We start from the raw sequence: 19,720 nt of genomic DNA, 5'->3' as shown, positions 1-19,720 counted from the left end.
CATGCCATTTCGGCCAAGGTGACCGTTGTGCCCTTGGGCTGAATATAATAATTATAATTCCCTTCTCCCGGCTGCCAATTGCCTTGCGCCGAAGAACCTCTCACTCACGACTCTCTCAGATATCTCAATTCTTATTAGCCAATGCCCGTCACGTGATCGTGTCCTTTTTACAGGCATCGCAGCTCCGAAGTCGGCTACAAGTGAAGACGAACACATCGGGGATTCAACGGCGCTCGTCCTTATCGAATTCGCATATTGAAGATGTAAGAACTGTCCACATTTACTTTTAGTCAGCCAACAAGATGAGTAACGAACAGCAAAAGCACTAGACTATGTCAATCTACTATCCGATGTTTTCCCGCTAATTGAAAACGTTTATAAACTAATAGGCCATTTCTTCACATTATAAGTGCAGTAATGCGCACACTGCAGTAGGCTATAAACGTGAATGTTCAAAAATGCAATTAGCGGAAAAACACTTCTCAAAAGTGCACTGCAAATGCAATCGGTGACTAGGATTGTGTCTTTGGCTGCTGGACAATGAAAGAAAGTTGAGAACATGAGCGAAATACTTGTTTCAATTGCATATGACTATGAAGAAGTGTTTATAAAATAATCCCCTTAACATTCCTATGGTCAGAACAAGGTAAGACATGTCTCATAAAATGACAAAAAACATCCAGGTTTTAAACAATTTTCTTTACGGTTAAATACTTTAAAAATCTTGACTGCCTCCGCTCAGATTGCAAGGTTGGTAACATTGTAGTGCCTTTCTCTCCTATCTGAACAAACAGTGCCTCAAGTATGTCGACAGAATCAAGCCTTTAGATATTAATAATGATCCTACATTAGATTTGTCAAACATGACAGCCATTTAGCATATATATACAGTATCTCACAAAAGTGAGTACACCCCTTAAATATTTGAGTATATCTTTTCATGTGACAACACTGAAGAAATGACCCTTTGCTGCAATGTAAAGTATTGAGTGTACAGCTTGTATAACAGTGTACATTTGCTGTCCCCTCAAAATAACTCAACTCACAGCCATTCATGTCTAAACCGCTGGCAACAAATCCCCATAATTTTCCAGCACTGCCTTAACCCTCTTGGGCATGGAGTTCACCAGAGCTTCACAGGTTGCCACTGGAGTCCTCTTCCACTCCTCCATGACGACATCACGGAGCTGGTGGATGTTAGAGACCTTGCACACCTCCACCTTCCGTTTGAGGATGCCCCACAGATGCTCAATAGGGTTTAGGTCTGGAGACATGCTTGGCCAGTCCATCACCTTTACCCTCAGCTTCTTTAGCAAGGCAGTGGTCGTCTTGGAGGTGTGTTTGGGGTCGTTATCATGCTGGAATACTGCCCTGCGGCCCAGTCTCCAAAGGGAGGGGATCATGCTCTGCTTCAGTATATGTTGGCATTCATAGTTCCCTCAATGAACTGTAGCTCCCCAGTGCCGGCAGCACTCATGCAGCCCCAGACCATGACACTCCCACCACCATGCTTGACTGTAGGCAAGACACACTTGTCTTTGTACTCTCACCTGGTTGCCGCCACACACTTGACACCATCTGAACAAAATAAGTTTGTCTTGGTCTCATCAGACCACAGGACATGGTTCCAGTAATCCATGTCCTTAGTTTGCTTGTCTTCAGCAAACTGTTTGCAGGCTTTCTTGTGCATCATCTTTAGAAGAGGCTTCCTTCTGGGACGACAGCCATGCAGACCAATTTGATACAGTGTGCGGCATATGGTCTGAGCACTGACAGGCTGACCCCCCACCCCTTCAACCTCTGCAGCAATGCTGGCAGCACTCATACGTCTATTTCCCAAAGACAACCTCTGGATATGACGCTGAGCACGTACACTCAACTTCTTTGGTTCGACCATGGCGAGGCCTGTTCTGAGTGGAACCTGTCCTGTTAAACCGCTGTATGGTCTTGGCCATCGTGCTGCAGCTCAGTTTCAGGGTCTTGGCAATCTTCTTATAGCCCAGGCCATCTTTATGTAGAGCAACAATTATTTTTTTCAGATCCTCAGAGAGTTCTTTGCCATGAGGTGCCATGTTGAAATTCCAGTGACCAGTATGAGGGAGTGTGAGAGCGATGACACCACATTTAACACACCTGCTCCCCATTCACACCTGAGACCTTGTAACACTAACGAGTCACATGACACCTGGGAGGGAAAATGGCTAATTGGGCCCAATTTGGACATTTTCACTTAGGGGTGTACTCACTTTTGTTGCCAGCGGTTTAGACATTAATGGCTGTATGTTGAGTTATTTTGAGGGGATACTGTATATAGTACCAGATACTGTATATAGTACCAGTCAAAAGTTTGGACACACCTACTCATTCAAGGGTTTTTCTTTATTTTTACTATTTGATAAATTGTAGAATAATAGTGAAGACACCAAAACTATGAAATAACACATAAGGAATCATGTAGTATCCAAAAAAAAAGTGTTAAACTAATCAAATTATGTTATATTTGAGATTCTTCAAATAGCCACCCTTGCCTTGATGACAGCTTTGCACACTCTTGGCATTCTCTCAACCAGCTTCACCTGGAATGCTTTTCCAACAGTCTTGAAGGAGTTCCCACATATGCTGTCCGACTCATCCCAAACTGTCTCAATTGGGTTGAGGTCAGGGGATTGTGGAGGCCAGGTCATCTGATGCAGCACTCCATCACTCTCCTTCTTGGTAAAATAGCCCTTACACAGCCTGGAGGTGTGTTGGGTCATTGTCCTGTTGAAAAACAAATGATAGTCCCACTAAGCCCAAACCAGATGGGATGGCGTATCACTGCAGAATGCAGTAGTAGCAATGCTGGTTAAGTGCGCCTTGAATTCTAAATAAATCACAGACAGTGTCAATAGCAAAGCACCCCCACACCATAACACCTCCTCCTCCATGCTTTACGGTGGGAACTACACATGCGTTCACTCACAACGCGTCTCACAAAGACATGGCGGTTGGAACCAAAAATCTCAAATTTGGACTCCAGAGCAAAGGACAACTTTCCACCAGTCTAATGTCCATTGTTCGTGTTTCTTGGCCCAAGCAGGTCTCTTCTTATCATTGGTGTCCTTTAGTAGTGGATTATTTGCAGCAATTCGACCATGAAGGCCTGATTCACAGAGTCCCCTCTGAACAGTTGACGTTGAGATGTGTCTGTGACTTGAACTCTGTGAAGCATTTATTTGGGCTGCAATATGAGGTGCAGTTAACTCTAATGAACTTGTCCTCTGCAGCAGAGGTAACTCTGGGTCTTCCTTTCCTGTGGCAGTCCTCATGAGAGCCAGTTTCATCATAGCGCTTGATGGTTTTTGCGACTGCAATTGAAGAAACTTTCAAAGTTCTTGAAATATTCCGTATTGACTGACCTTCATGTCTTAAAGTAATGATGGACTGTCGTTTCTCTTTGCTTATTTGAGCTGTTCTTGCCATAATATGGACTTGGTCTTCTACCAAATAGGGCAATCTTCTGTATACCCCCCCTACCTTGTCACAATAAAACTGATTGGCTCAAACGCATTAAAAAGGAAAGAAATTCCACAAATTAACTTTTAAGGCACATCTGTTAATTGAAATGCATCCCAGGTGAATACCTCATGAAGCTGGTTGAGAGAATGCCAAGAGTGTGCAAAGCTGTCATCAAGCCAAAGGGTGGCTATTGTAAGAATCTCAAATATAAAATATATTTTGATTTGTTTAACACTTATTTGGTTACTACATGATTCCATGTGTGTTATTTCATAGTTTTGATGTCTTCACTATTATTCTACAATGTAAAAAATAGTAATAATAAAGAAAAACCCTGGAATGAGTAGGTGTGTCCAAACTTTTGACTGGTAGTGACATACATACATACATACATACATACATACATACATACATACATACATACATACATACATACATACATACATACATACATACATACATACATACATACATACATACATACATACATACATACATACATACATACATACATACATACATACATATATATACAGCTGTGGAAAAAAATTAAGAGGCCACTGCAAATTTTTCCTAAACCTACATGTATGACAGCCATTCCATTCCAGTGTCTGTTGAATTCCAACACAGGCACACCTCATTCTACTGAATTAGGTACTGATTAGGTGATCACATGAACCAAATCTTTTTTTAACGAGGAAAAGTATAAAAACCACTGCTGTGGTCATCACTATCCTCTTGCAATAAGGACCAGCTGGATGGCAAAAACTGTGCTAATAGTACCTCAAAAGTAATATTAATCAAAAAATAACTATTGACCATGCCAAAAGAGTTGAAAAGGAAAGTGTTGAGTGAGGAAAAGAAGGGTTCAATTCTGGCTTTACTGGCAGAGGGATACAGTGAGCGTCAGGTTGCTTCCATCCTTAAAATTTCAAAGACGGCGGTTCATAAGAACAAGGTCAAGCAGCAGACATTGGGGACAACAAAGCTACAGCCCGGCAGAGGGCGAAAACAACTCTACTGACCGGGATGACCGCCAACTAATTTGAATGTCACTCAACAACCGTAGGATGACATCAAGTGACCTACAAAAAGAATGGCAAACGGCAGCTGGGGTGAAGTGCACGGCGAGGATGGTTCGAAACAGGCTCCTAGGGGCAGGGCTGAAGTCGTGCAAAGCTAGAAAAAAGCCCTTCATCAATGAGAAGCAAAGAAGAGCCAGGCTGAGGTTTGCAAAAGACCATAAGGATTGGACCGTAGAGGACTGGAGTAAGGTCCAATTTTCAGCTTTGCCCAACACCTGGTCGTCTAATGGTTAGACGAAGACCTGGAGAGGCCTACAAGCCACAGTGTCTCGCACCCACTGTGACATTTGGTGGAGGATCGGTGATGATCTGGGGGTGCTTCAGCAAGGCTGGAATCGGTCAGATTTGTCTTTGTGAAGGACACATGAATCAAGTCACGAACAAGGTTGTCCTGGAAGAAAACTTGCTTCCTTTTGCTCTGACATTGTTCCCCAACTCTGAGGATTGGTTTTTCCAGCAGGAAATGCACCATGCCACACAGCCAGGTCAATCAAGGTGTGGATGGAGGACCACCAGATCAAGACCCTGTCATGGCCAGCCCAATCTCCAGACCTGAACCCCATTGAAAACTTCTGGAATGTGATCAAGAGGAAGATGGATGGTCACAAGCCATCAAACAAAGCCGAGCTGCTTTAATTTTTGCGCCAGGAGTGGCATAAAGTCACCCAACATCAATGTGAAAGACTGGTGGAGAGCATGCCAAGACGCATGAAAGCTATGATTGAAAATCAGGGTTATTCCACCAAATATTCATTTCTGAACATGAACTTTATTTTCTTAGCATTATTCGAGGTCTGACAACACTGCATCTTTTTTGTTATTTTGACCAGTTGTCATTTTCTGCAAATAAATGCTCTAAATGACAATATTTTTATTTGGAATTTGGGAGAAATGTCAGTAGTTTATAGAATAAAACAAAAATGTTATTTTTACCCAAACACATACCTATAAATAGTAAAGCCAGAGAAACTGATCATTTTGCAGTGGTCTCTTAATTTGTTCCGCAGCTGTATATACAGTGGGGAGAACAAGTATTTGATACACTGCCGATTTTGCAGGTTTTCCTACTTACAAAGCATGTAGAGGTCTGTAATTTTTATCATAGGTACACTTTAACTGTGAGAGACGGAATCTAAAACAAAAATCCAGAAAATCACACTGTATGATTTTTAAGTAATTAATTTGCATTTTATTGCATGATATAAGTATTTGATCACCTACCAACCAGTAAGAATTCCGGCTCTCAGAGACCTGTTAGATTTTCTTTAAGAAGCCCTCCTGTTCTCCACTCATTACCTGTATTAACTGCACCTGTTTGAACTCGTTACCTGTATAAAAGACACCTGTCCACACACTCAAACAGACTCCAACCTCTCCACAATGGCCAAGACCAGAGAGCTGTGTAAGGACATCAGGGATAAAATTGTAGCCCTGCACAAGGCTGGGATGGGCTACAGGACAATAGGCAAGCAGCTTGAAGAGAAGGCAACAACTGTTGGCGCAATTATTAGAAAGTTTGAAGAAGTTCAAGATGACGGTCAATCATCCTCAGTCTGGGGCTCCATGCAAGATCTCACCTCGTGGGGCATCAATGATCATGAGGAAGGTGAGGGATCAGCCCAGAACTACACGGCAGGACCTGGTCAATGACCTGAAGAGAGCTGGGACCACAGTCTCAAAGAAAAACATTAGTAACACACTACGCCGTCATGGATTAAAATCCTGCAGCGCACGCAAGGTCCCCCTGCTCAAGCCAGCGCATGTCCAGGCCCGTCTGAAGTTTGCCAATGACCATCTGGATGATCCAGAGGAGGAATGGGAGAAGGTCATGTGGTCTGATGAGACAAAAATAGAGCTTTTTGGTCTAAACTCCACTCGCCGTATTTGGAGGAAGAAGAAGGATGAGTACAACCCCAAGAACACCATCCCAACCGTGAAGCATGGAGGTGGAAACATCATTCTTTGGGGATGCTTTTCTGCAAAGGGGACAGGACGACTGCACCATATTGAGGGGAGGATGGATGGGGCCGTGTATCGCGAGATCTTGGCCAACAACCTCCTTCCCTCAGTAAGAGCATTGAAGATGAGTCGTGGCTGGGTCTTCCAGCATGACAACGACCCGAAACACACAGCCAGGGCAACTAAGGAGTGGCTCCGTAAGAAGAATCTCAAGGTCCTGGAGTGGCCTAGCCAGTCTCCAGACCTGAACCCAATAGAACATTTTTGGAGGGAGCTGAAAGTCCGTATTGCCCAGCGACAGCCCCGAAACCTGAAGGATCTGGAGAAGGTCTGTATGGAGGAGTGGGCCAAAATCCCTGCTGCAGTGTGTGCAAACCTGGTCAAGACCTACAGGAAACGTATAATCTCTGTAATTGCAGACAAAGGTTTCTGTACCAAATATTAAGTTCTGCTTTTCTGATGTATCAAATACTTATGTCATGCAATAAAATGCAAATTAATTACTTAAAAATCATACAGTGTGATTTTCTGGATTTTTGTTTTAGATTGCGTCTCTCACAGTTGAAGTGTACCTATGATAAAAATGACAGACCTCTACATGCTTTGTAAGTAGGAAAACCTGCAAAATCGGCAGTGTATCAAATACTTGTTCTCCCCACTGTATATACACACAGTTGAAGTCGGAAGTTTACATACACCTTAGCCAAATACATTTACACCCAGTTTTTCACAATTCCTGACATTTAATCCTAGTAAAAATTCACTGTCTTAGATCACTTAGGATCACAACTTTATTTTAAGAATGTGAAATGTCAGAATAATAGTAGAGAGAATGATTTATTTCAGCTTTTATTTCTTTCATCACATTCCCAATGGGTCAGAAGTTTACATACACTCAATTACTATTTGGTAGCATTGCCTTTAAATTGTTAAACTTGGGTCAAACGTTACGGGTAGCCTTCCACAAGCTTCCCACAATAAGTTGGGTGAATTTTGGCCCATTCCTCCTGACAGAGATGGTGTAACTGAGTCAGGTTTGTAGGCCTCCTTGCTCACACACGCTTTTTCAGTTCTGCCCACAGATTTTCTATAGGATTGAGGTCAGGGCTTTGTGATGGCCACTCCAATACCTTGACTTTGTTGTCCTTAAGCCATTTTGCCACAACTTTGGAAGTATGCTTGGGGACATTGTCCATTTGGAAGACCCATTTGCGACCAAGCTTTAACTTCCTGACTGATGTCTTGAGATGTTTCTTCAATATATCCACATAATTTTCCTTCCTCATGATGCCATCTATTTTGTGAAGTGCACCAGTCCCTCCTGCAGCAAAGCACCCCCACAGCATGATGCTGCCACCCCCGTGCTTCACGGTTGGGATGGTGTTCTTCGGCTTGCAAGCGTTCCCCTTTTTCCTCCAAACATAACAATGGTCATTATGGGCTAACAGTTCTATTTTTGTTTCATCAGACCAGAGGACATTTCTTCAAAAAGTACGATCTTTGTCCCCATGTGCAGTTGCAAACCGTAGTCTGGCTTTTTTATGGCGGTTTTGGAGCAGTGGCTTCTTCCTTGCTGAGCGGCCTTTCAGGTTTTGACGATATAGGACTCGTTTTACTGTGGATATACAGTGGGGGAAAAAAGTATTTCACCAATTGTGCAGGTTCTCCCACTTAAAAAGATGAGAGGCCTGTAATTTTCATCATATGTACACGTCAACTATGACAGTCAAATTGAGGGAAAAAAATCCAGAAAATCACATTGTAGGATTTTTTATGAATTTATTTGCAAATTATGGTGGAAAATAAGTATTTGGTCACCTACAAACAAGCAAGATTTCTGGCTCACACAGACCTGTAACTTCTTTAATAGGCTCCTCTGTCCTCCACTCGTTACCTGTATTAATGGCACCTGTTTGAACTTGTTATCAGTATAAAAGACACCTGTCCACAACCTCAAACAGTCACACTCCAAATTCCACTATGGCCAAGACCAAAGAGCTGTCAAAGGACACCAGAAACAAAATTGTAGACCTGCACCAGGCTGGGAAGACTGAATCTGCAATAGGTAAGCAGCTTGGTTTGAAGAAATCAACTGTGGGAGCAATTATTAGGAAATGGAAGACATACAAGACCACTGATAATCTCCCTCGATCTGGGGCTCCACGCAAGATCTCACCCCATGGGGTCAAAATGATCACAAGAACGGTGAGCAAAAATCCCAGAACCACACGGGGGGACCTAGTGAATGACCTGCAGAGAGCTGGGACCAAAGTAACAAAGCCTACCATCAGTAACACACTACGCCGCCAGGGACTCAAATCCTGCAGTGCCAGACGTGTCCCCCTGCTTAAGCCAGTACATGTCCAGGCCCGTCTGAAGTTTGCTAGAGTGCATTTGGATGATCCAGAAGAGGATTGGGAGAATGTCATATGGTCAGATTAAACCAAAATATAACTTGTTGGTAAAAACTCAACTCGTCGTGTTTGGAGGACAAAGAATGCTGAGTTGCATCCAAAGAACACCATACCTACTGTGAAGCATGGGGGTGGAAACATCATGCTTTGGGGCTGTTTTTCTGCAAAGGGACCAGGACGACTGATCCGTGTAAAGGAAAGAATGAATGGGGCCATGTATCGTGAGATTTTGAGTGAAAACCTCCTTCCATCAGCAAGGGCATTGAAGATGAAACGTGGCTGGGTCTTTCAGCATGACAATGATCCCAAACACACCGCCCGGGCAACGAAGGAGTGGCTTCGTAAGAAGCATTTCAAGGCCCTGGAGTGGCCTAGCCAGTCTCCAGATCTCAACCCCATAGAAAATCTTTGGAGGGAGTTGAAAGTCTGTGTTGCCCAGCGACAGCCCCAAAACATCACTGCTCTAGAGGACATCTGCATGGAGGAATGGGCCAAAATACCAGCAACAGTGTGTGAAAACCTTGTGAAGACTTACAGAAAACATTTGACCTGTGTCATTGCCAACAAAGGGTATATAACAAAGTATTGAGAAACTTTTGTTATTGACCAAATACCTATTTTCCACCATAATTTGCAAATAAATTCATTAATAATCCTACAATGTGATTTTCTGGATTTATTTTCTCATTTTGTCTGTCATAGTTGACTTGTACCTATGATGAAAATTACAGGCCTCTCTCATCTTTTTAAGTGGGAGAACTTGCACAATTGGTGGCTGACTAAATACTTTTTTTCCCCACTGTAGATACTTTTGTACCCATTTCCTCCAGCATCTTCACAAGGTCCTTTGCTGTTGTTCTGGCATTGATTTGCACTTTTCGCACCAAAGTACGTTCATCTCTAGGAGACAGAACACGTCTCCTTCCTGAGTGGTATGACGGCTGCGTGGTCCCATGGTGTTTATACCTGCGTACTATTGTTTGTACAGATGAACGTGGTACCTTCAGGCGTTTTGGAAATTGCTCCCAAGGATGAACCAGACTTGTGGAGGTCTACAATTTTTATTCTGAGGTCTTGGCTGATTTCTTTTGATTTTCCTATGATGTCAAGCAAAGATGCACTGAGTTTGAAGGTAGGCCTTGAAATACATCCACAGGTACACCTCCAATTTACATTTTAGTCATTTAGCAGACACTCTTATCCAGAGCGACTTACAGTTAGTGAGTGAATACATTTTTTTCATACTGGCCCCCCGTGGGAAACAAACCCACAACCCTGGCGTTGCAAACGCCATGCTCTACCAACTGAGCTACAGGGGACTCAAATGATGTCAATTAGCCTATCAGAAGCTTCTAAAGCCATGACATCATTTTCTGGAATTTTCCAAGCTGTTTAAAGGCACAGTCAACTTAGTGTATGTAATCTTCTGCCCCACTGGAATTGTGATACAGTGAATTATAAGTGAAATAATCTGTCTGTAAACAATTGTTGGAAAAATTACTTGTGTCATGCACAAAGTAGAAGTCCTAACCGACTTGCCAAAACTATAGTTTGTTAACAAGAAATTTGTGGACTGGTTGAAAAACAAGTTTTAATGACTCAAACCTGTCATTATGTAAACTTCCAACTTCAACTGTATATAAAATTAAAACTCTCATTAAAGTTTGCCTACATTTTCAGGCACCTCATGTCAGCATAGGTCTGGACATGACAGACTGTCGACAATACGCATAGGCCATCACCTACAATTCGACATTTAGGCTAATTATTCATGTACATTTACATACACTTTTGTTTTTCTTAACAGAATAGCTACTGTTTTCCAGTTTTCAAATCAATGTAATTGCCTATTTTGGTTAATGGCCTTGGTGCCCTGGCAGATTGGGCACCTCTTGAAGGCCAAATGGCCATGCCCCTAAAGTCATGAAATTCCAGGCCTGGTTGTGTGTGTACACAGACAGGCTCGGTTGTAGTGTAGCTATCTGATTAGATAATGAAGAGGGGAGTACTTCTAAGTGGCTTTGTTTCCTGTGTCTTCCCAGGGTCACCTAATGCTCACTTAACATAGAGGACTACACAGAAAAAAACAATAGGACAGATACCTCCACTTTGGTTGTAAGTAAGCGTCCTATTGCTTTAATCTTTTGAGTCCAAATCCCTAAGGGCTAGTAAGCAGAACATACAACATCCTTCCTATAAAGAACCAAAATCCCCTTTTGTATTGTCCTGATGAGGTAAAGGTTGAGATATTTATTACGTGTGTGATGAGATAAAGGTTGGGATATTTATTACGTGTGTGATGAGGTAAAGGTTGGGATATGTATTACGTGTGTGATGAGGTAAAGGTTGGGATACAGTGGGGAGAACAAGTATTTGATACACTGCCGATTTTGCAGGTTTTCCTACTTACAAAGCATGTAGAGGTCTGTCATTTTTATCATAGGTACACTTCAACTGTGAGAGACGCAATCTAAAACAAAAATCCAGAAAATCACATTGTATGATTTTTAAGTAATTAATTTGCATTTTATTGCATGACATAAGTATTTGATACATCAGAAAAGCAGAACTTAATATTTGGTACAGAAACCTTTGTTTGCAATTACAGAGATCATACGTTTCCTGTAGGTCTTGACAAGGTTTGCACACACTGCAGCAGGTATTTTGGCCCACTCCTCCATACAGACCTTCTCCAGATCCTTCAGGTTTCGGGGCTGTCGCTGGGCAATACGGACTTTCAGCTCCCTCCAAAGATGTTCTATTGGGTTCAGGTCTGGAGACTGGCTAGGCCACTCCAGGACCTTGAGATGCTTCTTACGGAGCCACTCCTTAGTTGCCCTGGCTGTGTGTTTCGGGTCGTTGTCATGCTGGAAGACCCAGCCACGACCCATCTTCAATGCTCTTACTGAGGGAAGGAGGTTGTTGGCCAACATCTCGCGATACATGGCCCCATCCATCCTCCCCTCAATAGGGTGCAGTCGTCCTGTCCCCTTTGCAGAAAAGCATCCCCAAAGAATGATGTTTCCACCTCCATGCTTCACGGTTGGGATGGTGTTCTTGGGGTTGTACTCATCCTTCTTCTTCCTCCAAACACGGCGAGTGGAGTTGAGACAAAAATAGAGCTTTTTGGTCTAATCAGACCACATGACCTTCTCCCATTCCTCCTCTGGATCATCCAGATGGTCATTGGCAAACTTCAGACGGGCCTGGACATGCGCTGGCTTGAGCAGGGGGACTTGCGTGCGCTGCAGGATTTTTATCCATGACGGCGTAGCATGTTACTAATGGTTTTCTTTGAGACTGTGGTCCCAGCTCTCTTCAGGTCATTGACCAGGTCCTGCCGTGTAGTTCTGGGCTGATCCCTCACCTTCCTCATGATCATTGATGCCCCACGAGGTGAGATCTTGCATGGAGCCCCAGACCGAGGGTGATTGACCGTCATCGTGAACTTCTTCCATTTTCTAATAATTGCCCCAACAGTTGTTGCCTTCTCACCAAGCTGCTTGCCCATTGTCCTGTAACCCATCCCAGCATTGTGCAGGTCTACAATTTTATCCCTGATGTCCTTACACAGCTCTCTTGTCTTGGCCATTGTGGAGAGGTTGGAGTCTGTTTGATTGAGTGTGTGGACAGGTGTCTTTTATACAGGTAACGAGTTCAAACAGGTGCAGTTAATACAGGTAATGAGTGGAGAACAGGAGGGCTTCTTAAAGAAAAACTAACAGGTCTGTGAGAGCCGGAATTCTTACTGGTTGGTAGGTGATCAAATACTTATGTCATGCAATAAAATGCAAATTATTTTTTTTTAAATCATCCAATGTGATTTTCTGGATTTTTGTTTTAGATTCCATCTCTCACAGTTGAAGTGTACCTATGATAAAAATGACAGACCTCTACATGCTTTGTAAGTAGGAAAACCTGCAAAATCGGCAGTGTATCAAATACTTGTTCTCCCCACTGTATGTATTACGTGTGTGATGAGGTAAAGGTTGGGATATGTATTACATGTGTGATGAGGTAAAGGTTGGGATATTTATTACGTGTGTGATGAGTTAAAGGTTGGGATATTTATTACGTGTGTGATGAGGTAAAGGTTGGGATATTTGGGATATTTATTAACTGACCATTTATTTACCTGTTTGAGTTTCAGGTAGAAGGTCTCGCTAAAGGCCTTGCGGCTGAAGTACCAGAACCGTTCATTGGCCGGGTAGACGCGCACCAGGGTCTCCAGCAGGAAGCGCACCGGCTCCACCACCTCAGACACCACCAGGTCCACCGCAACGGTCATGTACACCTGCTTATCTGGAGAGAGACCACCACAGAGAGGACAAGGTCACACACTGGAGGGCGTGTTTGTAGTGCCAACATCAGTTTCAGAATGTATACTGCATCTGTACCTGCCTGGATTAAAAGTGGGCGTTGCGGGTTGACACACTAAGTGGATATAGTGAAATGGTAGGCTATTAACTTGCTTTAAATTGTATGTTTATAGAACACAGAGAAAATATATTGCCTGCTGTTTTTATTAGGTAGACCAAACGTGTTTTCCTCAGAGGGCTTGGATCCCACAACTGCCACCAACTGTCAAACTAGTGACAGCAGCACACCTATTCTCTGACCTCACCATTCCCAGAGAAAGAGACTATGGACCCATTTAAAAACTAGAATCCTATTACTACAAACAAGAAACTCAGTATCTTTAAATATCTATTAATTATTTAGAATCTAAGGAAACTGCATTCCAAATCACAGCATGAGACAAGCTGTGTGTGATATGTATGTAGTGCAGCGTAAATCTAAGCTATCCTCTAGTGTCCCCAGCTTCATCCAAGTGAAAAAGTGACGTCTGGGAAAACAGATCTTGCCACATCCCATTGTTTTCGTTCAAAAAACAATTGTGAGAAAAATAAACAACAACAGATAGCAATCGCCGAGCTATGAAACAGAGGGAAAAATAACCCATTTCACAGTGAGAAGGTTTTATTATTGTAATTAACCAGAAAAAAAAAAGTTTTCAACACTGCCTTGTAAAGAATGGCCTAAATATAGATTCCAATTACGATAAAAGTCAAGCATAAAATGTTGGTTTAGAAATATGTTTTAGGAAACGGCATCCCTTCAAGCTTCAGATACCACAGGAATACCTTTTCCTGCGTGCCGAATCGCTGACAACAAAGAAGGATTTGTTTAGTTGAGACTGCTAAGGCCATTGTTTTTAGAAGTCTAGTCTCTCCCAGTTTTGACATGAAGTAAGCTGTGTGGTTTATGGCCTTGCGTCTATGGTAGAAGGCTGTTTTGTATAACAAAAAAATTATGTTCATGTTTTGTGGGAAATCTTCCAGTGCATATAGCTTCATATTTCAAAAACCATTAGCTACAGTAAATCAGTTAAAATCTATATGGATAATTCCTAAATGTTCTGGCTCTGGTTTATTATTTATACAGAAACACATTATTATCCAATGTTTACATACATGTTCTGCAAGCCAGTTATCGTAATTACCTACTTCCTTTTCTCCTAGAGTGGAATCATTCACACGAATGGTCTGTTTTCTTTGTGGAGGAAGTGTGGCTTTACACTACCTAACTCCCCTGAGCTGGGTTGCTTTGACAAGCTGCCATATAGGTTTAAGTCAAACTCTCCTGACTTCCGAGTCAGCAACTCAGCAGCGCTGCTAATTTGTTTGATATAATGAGTTCATTGAGTTGAGGTCTTGCACTTGCACCGCTCGGCAGCATCTTACATTGCATTACACTGGGACCCGATATATGAAAAGGTGTCCAAACCACCCACGTTTTCAGACAGCCTATTTGGTTTGGGACATATATTATTTATTTTGCAGGCCCTCGTAGGGAATTGGTGGTATCAAATGTTAGAGGCAGTGACTATTTTGTGACTGTTCAAAGTAAGAAATGTTACCACAATTTTAGGCAACTACATCATTTCACTTGAAATGCCTTTAAAATAATGTCCAGTGTTGGTTGAGTGCCAAAATAAATCATTTTTAAAAAGGTGCTAGCTATATAGGTCAAGTCTGGAACCACCTGGACAGGACCATTAGCTACAATTAGCACAAATGAAAAGCTCAGCACCAGTAAAGTCTACCACATCCCCTTTCCTCAGTCTCTGACCCTGATAACCACTGAGGTTGAACGCTGCTAGCGCTCTAAACCCATCCTAGATAGAGCACAACAACAATATTGCTATTCTAATAGGCTTTCCCCAGCAAACATGGGACATCCTGAGGACATTCTGTGACGTTCCCATTAGGTCCCTTAAGGGTTTCGGCGCAACGTTATCAGAAGGTTCTAAGAAAGTCGAGTGTTAGTCCCAAGGGAACGTTCTCTGGGGGACCCTTGTCTAGTTCCATGTACGTTCCCAGGACGTCACTGAGAACCATGTCAGGACCTTTTTAGGACGATCTCAGGACTTTCATTTTACTAGTCCTTACGACGTGGCATGATGGTCCTGAAAACGTCCTAAAAAGGTCCTGACATGGTCCTCAGTGATGTCCTGGGAACTTACAGGGAACTACACAAAGGACCCCAAGAGAACGTTCTCTTGGGACCATCAAGCGACGGGAACTACACAAAACCTCCAGGGGACCATTACAACGTCCTGACGACTTCAGGCGACCGTTTTGTGACGTCCCGGGGACATCCTAACGACTCATTATTGTTCTACTGTGGAGAAAACAGTGCCTGGCATAAAAAGAAGCAAATAAGTGCCTTCCCCTGTCATTATCATAAATGAAACTTTAATTTGCCATCTCAGCTATCCATCTCCTCAGATGAAAATCGTAAGATAAACAATATAATAGTATAGGAGCTTTCATTTGTGTTGTTTTCTGCTTATTAGGCAGAGGTCCATTAGAATTGATGAAGTCATAAAATCATATGAATCTGTCTGGCCAGCTACGAATGTGACAGCTAGGCTGGTTGGCAATGACAATCTTCAGTACGCTGGTGTGTTAGGCTGATTGACAATGACATGCTTCAGTATGCTAGGCTGGTTGACAATGACATGCTTCAGTATGCTAATGTGTCAGGCTGGTTGACAATACCATGCGTAAGTAAAATAGGCTGGTGACAGGGTTGAGGGATTGGGGGATGATTCTCACCTTTAGGTGTGTCTTCATTCAGCACTTGGAAGGCAGCCATGTTGGGGTTCCATGTACCCGTGATCACATATGACTTTCCATCCAAGCTCTTCCCCATGGACTCCTTCACATAGGCACAAATATTGAGAAATTATATACAATCATGGTCAACAGGCCTCAAAGACCAAAGCCATTCCAATCAAAAGCCAAAGAATCGATTTTCAATTCAACTCTGTTCAACCTGTCCAATAAAGAGTACACTAAAGTCAACAAAAGACACAATGACGTCTCATAGCGATAGTTCAATTCAGTACATAGAAATTGAGTGCTGTTCTATAACCTGGTTATGTGAATAAAGGAAACCACACAGATTGCTGCTCACCATGTCTAGAAGATGCATGTCACTGTTCCGAACCTTCTGCCCTGGGCTCAGCAACATCCCAAAACACCTGAGGGACAGGAACACAGGTCAGGGCCAATGGATAAAGGGGGCACTGCAACTCACCTTTCATCATTTCATAAAACCCAAAGTTTGGGTTTCGGCAGCATTTGGTTTCATTATAAAGAAAAATGGTATTTCCTGAGAGACTCAGTGGCTGTAAAATATAATAATCAAAATGTTAATTCAACGTTTCTCCATCAGTATGGCATTAGCAAAGCTACAGGTACATTTTGTTACACAGTGACCCAATTCTGAATCCTGTACTCTAGTCGAATGCTCGTTTGGGTGAATATGCATGGCTCTATTTATAAATTCAAAGAATCCAAATTGAACTACAGCAAAGCAGTGGTAATATCACTTGGAAACAGAGACCACTATGTGCCTGTTTCTTATGATAGGTGTGCCATCAAGTGGTTGCAGTGAGAATCACTACTTCATAATATAAACCATTTATTATGCTTCCATAGAATAAAGATACTCATCTGAAGAGCTTTGATTTCACCCCTCCCTCCTTCGTAAGGTTGACCTTTCATAAACATGACCTTACTGATGTAATAAGAAGGCATGATATACTCGTGCAAGCTACTATTATTCACAAGGCTGCAGGGCCAGACGGATTACCAGGACGCGTACTCAGAGCATGTGTTGACCACCTGGCAAGTGTCTTCACTGACATTTTCATCCCTTACCCAGTCTAAAACCTACATGTTTCAAACAGACCACCATAGTCCCTGTGTCCAAGAATGCCATAAGTAACCTGTCTAAATGACTATCGTCCCGTAGCACTCACATATGTAGCCATTAAATGCTTTAAAAGGCTGGTCATGGCTCACATCAACGCCATCATCCCGGACACCCTGGACCCACACCAATTTGCATAATGCCCCAACAGATCCACAGATGATGCAATCTCTATTGCACTCCACACTGCCCTTTCCCACTTGAACAAAAGGAACACCTACGTGAGAACACAGACATGGTGGCGTAGCAGGAAGATCTGAATGCCATGAACCAAGAGGTTGTGAGTTCAAAACCCAGGTGAGGACAAGTTGAATAATAATTACTATGAAAATGCACAATGTAAACGTGTCAAATATGTAGTTTGAAAACACTGTATGTTATCAGCACTGTGTGTGAGTATCCCTAACCTTGCCATAGACATAAAGAGCTGTGAATGGATCAGTGGTTCACCAATCAGGGACTTGATGGGCTTCGCAAAATGTTTGGGTCCTGTGTGGCTCAGTTGGTAGAGCATGGCGCTTGTGGGTTCGATTCCCACGGGGAACCAGTATGGAAAATGTATGCATTCAACACTGTAAGTCACTCTGGATAAGAGTGTCTGCTAAATGACAAATAAAAAAAATGCTGTTCATTGACTACAGCTCAGCGTTCAACACCATAGTGCCCTCCAAACTCATCACTAAGCTAAGGACCCAGGGATTGAACACCTCCCTCTTCAACTGGATCCTGGACTTCCTGACGGGCGCCCCCAGGTGGTGAGGGTAGGCAATGACACCATCTGCCACGCTGACCCTCAACAGGGGGGGCCCCTCAAAGGTGCGTGCTTAGTCCCCTCCTGTACTCCCTGTTCACCCACGACTGCGTGGCCGTGCACGACTCCAACACCATCAGTATGTTTACGAGGTCGTCAGAGACCTGGCCGTGTGGTGCCAGGACAGGAACCTCTCCCTCAACGTCAGCAAGACAAAGGAGCTGAACGTGGACTACAGGAAAAAGAGGGCTGAGCACGCCCCCAGCCACGGGGCCATAGTGGAGCAGGTCGAGAGCTTCAAGTTACTCTGTGTCCATATCACTAAGGAATTATCATGGTCCATACACACCAACACAGTTGTGAAGAGGGCACGACAACACCAAAAAGATTTGTCATGGGCCCTCAGATCCTCAAAAGGTTCTACAGCTGCACCATTGAGAGCATCTTTACTGGCTGCATCACCGCTTGGTATGGCATTGGCTTGGCATCCGACCGCAAGGCGCTACACAGGGTAGTGCATGCAGCCCAGTCCATCACTGCCATCCAGGACCTCTATACCAGGCAGTGTCAGAGGAAGGCCCTAAAAATTGTCAAAGACTCCTGCCACCCAAGTCATAGACTGTTCTCTCGGCTACCGCATGGCAAGCCATACCGATGCACCAAGTCTGGAACCAACAGGACCCTGAACAGCTTCTACCCCCAAGCCATAAGACTGCTAAATAGTTAGTCAGTAACTATTGGTTAACTTTTAATCTGCATTGATCCTTTTTGCACTAACTCCTTTGACTCATCACATGCACTGCTGTTACTGATTATTGTCTATCATTTTACTTAGTAACTTTATCCTTACTTATATGTATACTGAACTAAAATATAAAACGCAACATGCAACAATTTCAAAGATTTTACAGAGTTACAGTTCATATGAGGAAATCAGTCAATTGAAATCAATTCATTAGGCCCTAATCTATGGATTTCACATGACTGGGAACACAGATATGCATCTGTTGGTCACAGACAATATTTATAAAAAATATGTGCCTCAAGATCTAGTCACAGCATTTCGGTGTATTGAAATTGCATTCTAAAAAACAAATTGTATTCGTTGTCCATAGCTAATGCCTGCCCATACCATAACCCCACCACCACCACCATGGGGCACTCTGTTCACAACGATTACATCAGCCAACCGCTCGCCCACACAACGCCATACACGTGGTCTGCGGTTGTGAGGCCGGTTGGACGTGCTGCCAAATTCTCTAAAACAACGTTGGAAGCGGCTTATGGCAGAGAAATGAACATAACATTCTCTGGCAACAGCTCTGGTGGACATTCCTGCAGTCAGCATGCCAATTGCACACTCCCTCAAAACATCAGACATTTGTGGCATTGTGTTATGTGACAAAACTGCACATTTTAGAGAGGCCTTTTATTGTCCCTAGCACAAGGTGCACCTGTGTAATGATAATGCTGTTTAAATCAGCTTCTTGATATGCCACACATCAGGTGGATGGATTATCTTGGCAAAGTAGAAATGCTCACTAAAAGGGATGTAAACAAATTTGTACACAACAATTCAGAGAAATAAGCTTTTTGTGCGTATGGAACATTTCTGGGATCTTTTATTTCATCTCATGAAACAGACAAACATTTACATATTGCGTTTATATTTTTGTTCAGTGTACATATCTACCTCAACATCCCCACAGCATGATGCTGCCACCACCATG

General features: G+C 43.0%; 1 protein-coding gene across 2 annotated transcripts in view; it reads right to left on the bottom strand.

The window, feature by feature from the left end:
* The window catches only part of rabgap1l (RAB GTPase activating protein 1-like), a 141,744-nt gene extending 125,243 nt beyond the window's left edge, over positions 1-16,501 (bottom strand). For both annotated transcript variants that reach the window (XM_084162974.1, XM_084162975.1), the window contains exons 1-3: positions 16,439-16,501; positions 16,078-16,180; positions 13,092-13,258 (exon numbers count right to left, since the gene is read on the bottom strand). In XM_084162974.1, coding sequence (XP_084019100.1) covers positions 13,092-13,258; positions 16,078-16,180; positions 16,439-16,495 — 327 coding nt within the window. In that variant the 5' untranslated portion in view covers positions 16,496-16,501. The remainder of the gene's footprint in view (positions 1-13,091; positions 13,259-16,077; positions 16,181-16,438) is intronic.
* Between the last annotated feature and the right edge of the window lie 3,219 nt (positions 16,502-19,720).

This window comes from Coregonus lavaretus (genome assembly GCF_964263955.1).
Source record: "Coregonus lavaretus genome assembly, chromosome: 6".
Lineage (NCBI taxonomy): Eukaryota > Metazoa > Chordata > Actinopteri > Salmoniformes > Salmonidae > Coregonus > Coregonus lavaretus.
The sequence above is the reverse complement of the archived record's forward strand: the minus strand, read 5'-3'. Positions and strand labels throughout refer to the sequence as shown.